Source organism: Penaeus chinensis, chromosome 4 (genome assembly GCF_019202785.1).
Source record: "Penaeus chinensis breed Huanghai No. 1 chromosome 4, ASM1920278v2, whole genome shotgun sequence".
NCBI lineage: Eukaryota > Metazoa > Arthropoda > Malacostraca > Decapoda > Penaeidae > Penaeus > Penaeus chinensis.
Window position 1 is genome coordinate 32387534 of NC_061822.1, and position 2500 is coordinate 32390033.

Consider the following 2500-nt stretch of genomic DNA (forward strand, 5'->3'; position numbering starts at 1 on the left):
GGGAAGGAGAGAGGAGGGAAGGAACGAGGGAGGGAGGGAGGGAGGGAGGGAGGGAGGGAGGGAGGGAGGGAGGGAGGGAGGGAGGGAGGGAGGGAGAGAGGGTGGGTGGGTGGGAAGGAGGAGGGAAGGAGGGAAGGAAGGAGGGAGAGAGGGAGTTGGAAGATGGGAGAGAGAATTGTGTTGAGTAAAAAGGTAAGGTGATGAATGGATAAGTATTTTTTTCTAAGCTTTTCTTTTTTTTCCTATTTTTGTGAATTGATTTTAAAAGAGGGAATAGAGGGATGAGTAGGTGAATAAATCAATGAATTTGTTGATAAAGTAATTCATAAATGGATGAAGTAATAAATTGATGATTTGGTACATTAAGAAATAAGTGAAAAAGTGAATTGATTACTAAGGAGATAAATCTACTCGCAACTGAATGAATAAATAGAGATTCAAAATAGGTTAATCATAAGAGAAACAAGGTGCACGAAGGGAAAATAATTGTATCCCACGTCTCTTAATTGGACTCGTTTTTTTTTTTTTTTTTTTTTTTTTTTTTTTTTTTTTTGCATTCCAACATATTCTGTTTTTTTTACATTCCAATATCTTCCTTTTTTTACATTCCAACATGATCCTTTTTTTTTATATTCCAACATGATCCTTTCCTTTGTTTACATTCAAACATATTATTTTTTTGCATTCCAACATATTTTTTATCTTACATTCCAACATATTCCTTTCCTTTGTTTTCTTTCTTTTTTACATCTTCCTATTCCTTTCCAGACTGTCGGTCGTAACATGGGCTTGGATACACGAAGTCCTACTAATCTGTGGAAGGACAAGGCTCTTGTAGAAGTCAACATTGCAGTCCTGCACTCATTCCAGGTCAGAATCTGTCACTCAAGCTTTTGTTGCTGTGAAATGCAATCATAGTTATCATTTCTCGTCATTATTGGAAAGTTCGTCATTATCTCTCAGCTACTATTATATTTTCTGGTTGCTGGTGTAGTTATTATTGCTATTATCCACGTTTCCGTAGCATTATTAGTATTGTTAGTGGGGTAAAGCTGTTGGTATTATATTTCGTAATGTTAATTTTCTTGTGACTGTTGACGACCTTTTCAGTACTATATACCATCAACGTTTCAGTAGTAATAGTAGCAATGCTTATAATAGTAAAGTTGACTATCACATCGATATTATCTATTACTGATAACCATATTATCCACGTTTTATTAGTAATAGTAGTAATATATCGTTATTATTTATAGTTACACCTTGTTACCATTACCTGTCGCATTAAGTACTCACCTTAAATATCATTTTTTTCCACCTCTACATCACGACCCCCGCCTCTCCCATCCCGCTGTCCCCAATCGCCCCTTCCCCCCTTCCCACCACCCCCACCTATCCCCCCTGCCCTTCCCCAATCCTCACCACCCCACCTTCCCCCCTACCCTTCCCCCATTCCCACATCCCCACCTTCCACCCCGCCCTTTCCCCACCCCCACAGAGCCTAAACGTGACCATCGTGGACCACCACTCCGCGGCCGAGTCCTTCATGAAGCACTTCGAGAACGAACAGCGTCTCCGGGGAGGCTGTCCTGCCGACTGGGTGTGGATCGTGCCGCCTCTCTCGGGCTCCATCACTCCCGTCTTCCACCAGGAGATGTCGCTCTACTACCTCAAGCCCTCCTACGAGTATCAGGACCCCGCCTGGAAGACCCACGTTTGGAAGAAGACCAAGGACGTGAATCGAAACTCGGTTCGGAAGACCAAGCGCAAGTTTCGCTTCAAGGAGATCGCTCGGTGAGAATAAACTGACTCGGGCATGTTTCGTTTTAATCTCGTGTGTTTTATTCCAATATATTATTAGGTGAGAATAACTAGTCTTTAGGTATTTTGGTTAATGTCGTGTGTATTTTTCGGCGATATATTATTATTCAAGTGAGAAATGAGGAAGATGACATTTCTTTTCTGGATATTTCATAAACTGATCATGTTATGCAAATTGACGACAAAGTATCTGCTGATCTTATGAAGTTTATGTTAGATATTTCGAATATTTCCATAGCTGTAATAAAACCGCTAGTTTTATTACCCCTTCCACCATTAAAGCAAACAATTAGAAAAAAAAAATAACCAGTGAAATATAAAGCAACTTTACACCCACACGAAAAAAAAAAATTACTAAAACTTGTAAATCGACGTGCTGATCACACCCGTGCCTTCCTCAGAGCTGTCAAGTTTACGAGCAAATTATTCGGCAAAGCTCTCTCCAAGAGGATCAAGGCTACGATCCTGTACGCCACAGAGACCGGGAAGTCGGAGATGTACGCGAAGAAACTGGGAGAGATCTTTGGCCACACATTCAACGCTCAAGTAAGCTTCTGGTCTTTTACTTTCTTTTTCTGTTCTTTTCTTTTTTTCTTTTTAGACTGTGTTTTTTTTTTTGTATGTGTCTGTGTTACTGTCTCTCTGCCTCGGTCTGTCTCTCTGTTTCGGTTTGTCTCTC

General features: G+C 40.6%; 1 protein-coding gene across 1 annotated transcript in view; it reads left to right on the forward strand.

Annotated features, from left to right (window-relative positions):
* Window positions 1-2500, forward strand: part of LOC125024535 (nitric oxide synthase-like protein) — an 87773-nt gene that overhangs the window by 67952 nt on the left and 17321 nt on the right. Inside the window, 3 exon segments of the mRNA XM_047612338.1 lie at window positions 769-870; window positions 1499-1794; window positions 2223-2367. Of these exon segments, the coding sequence (XP_047468294.1) occupies window positions 769-870; window positions 1499-1794; window positions 2223-2367 (543 nt within the window).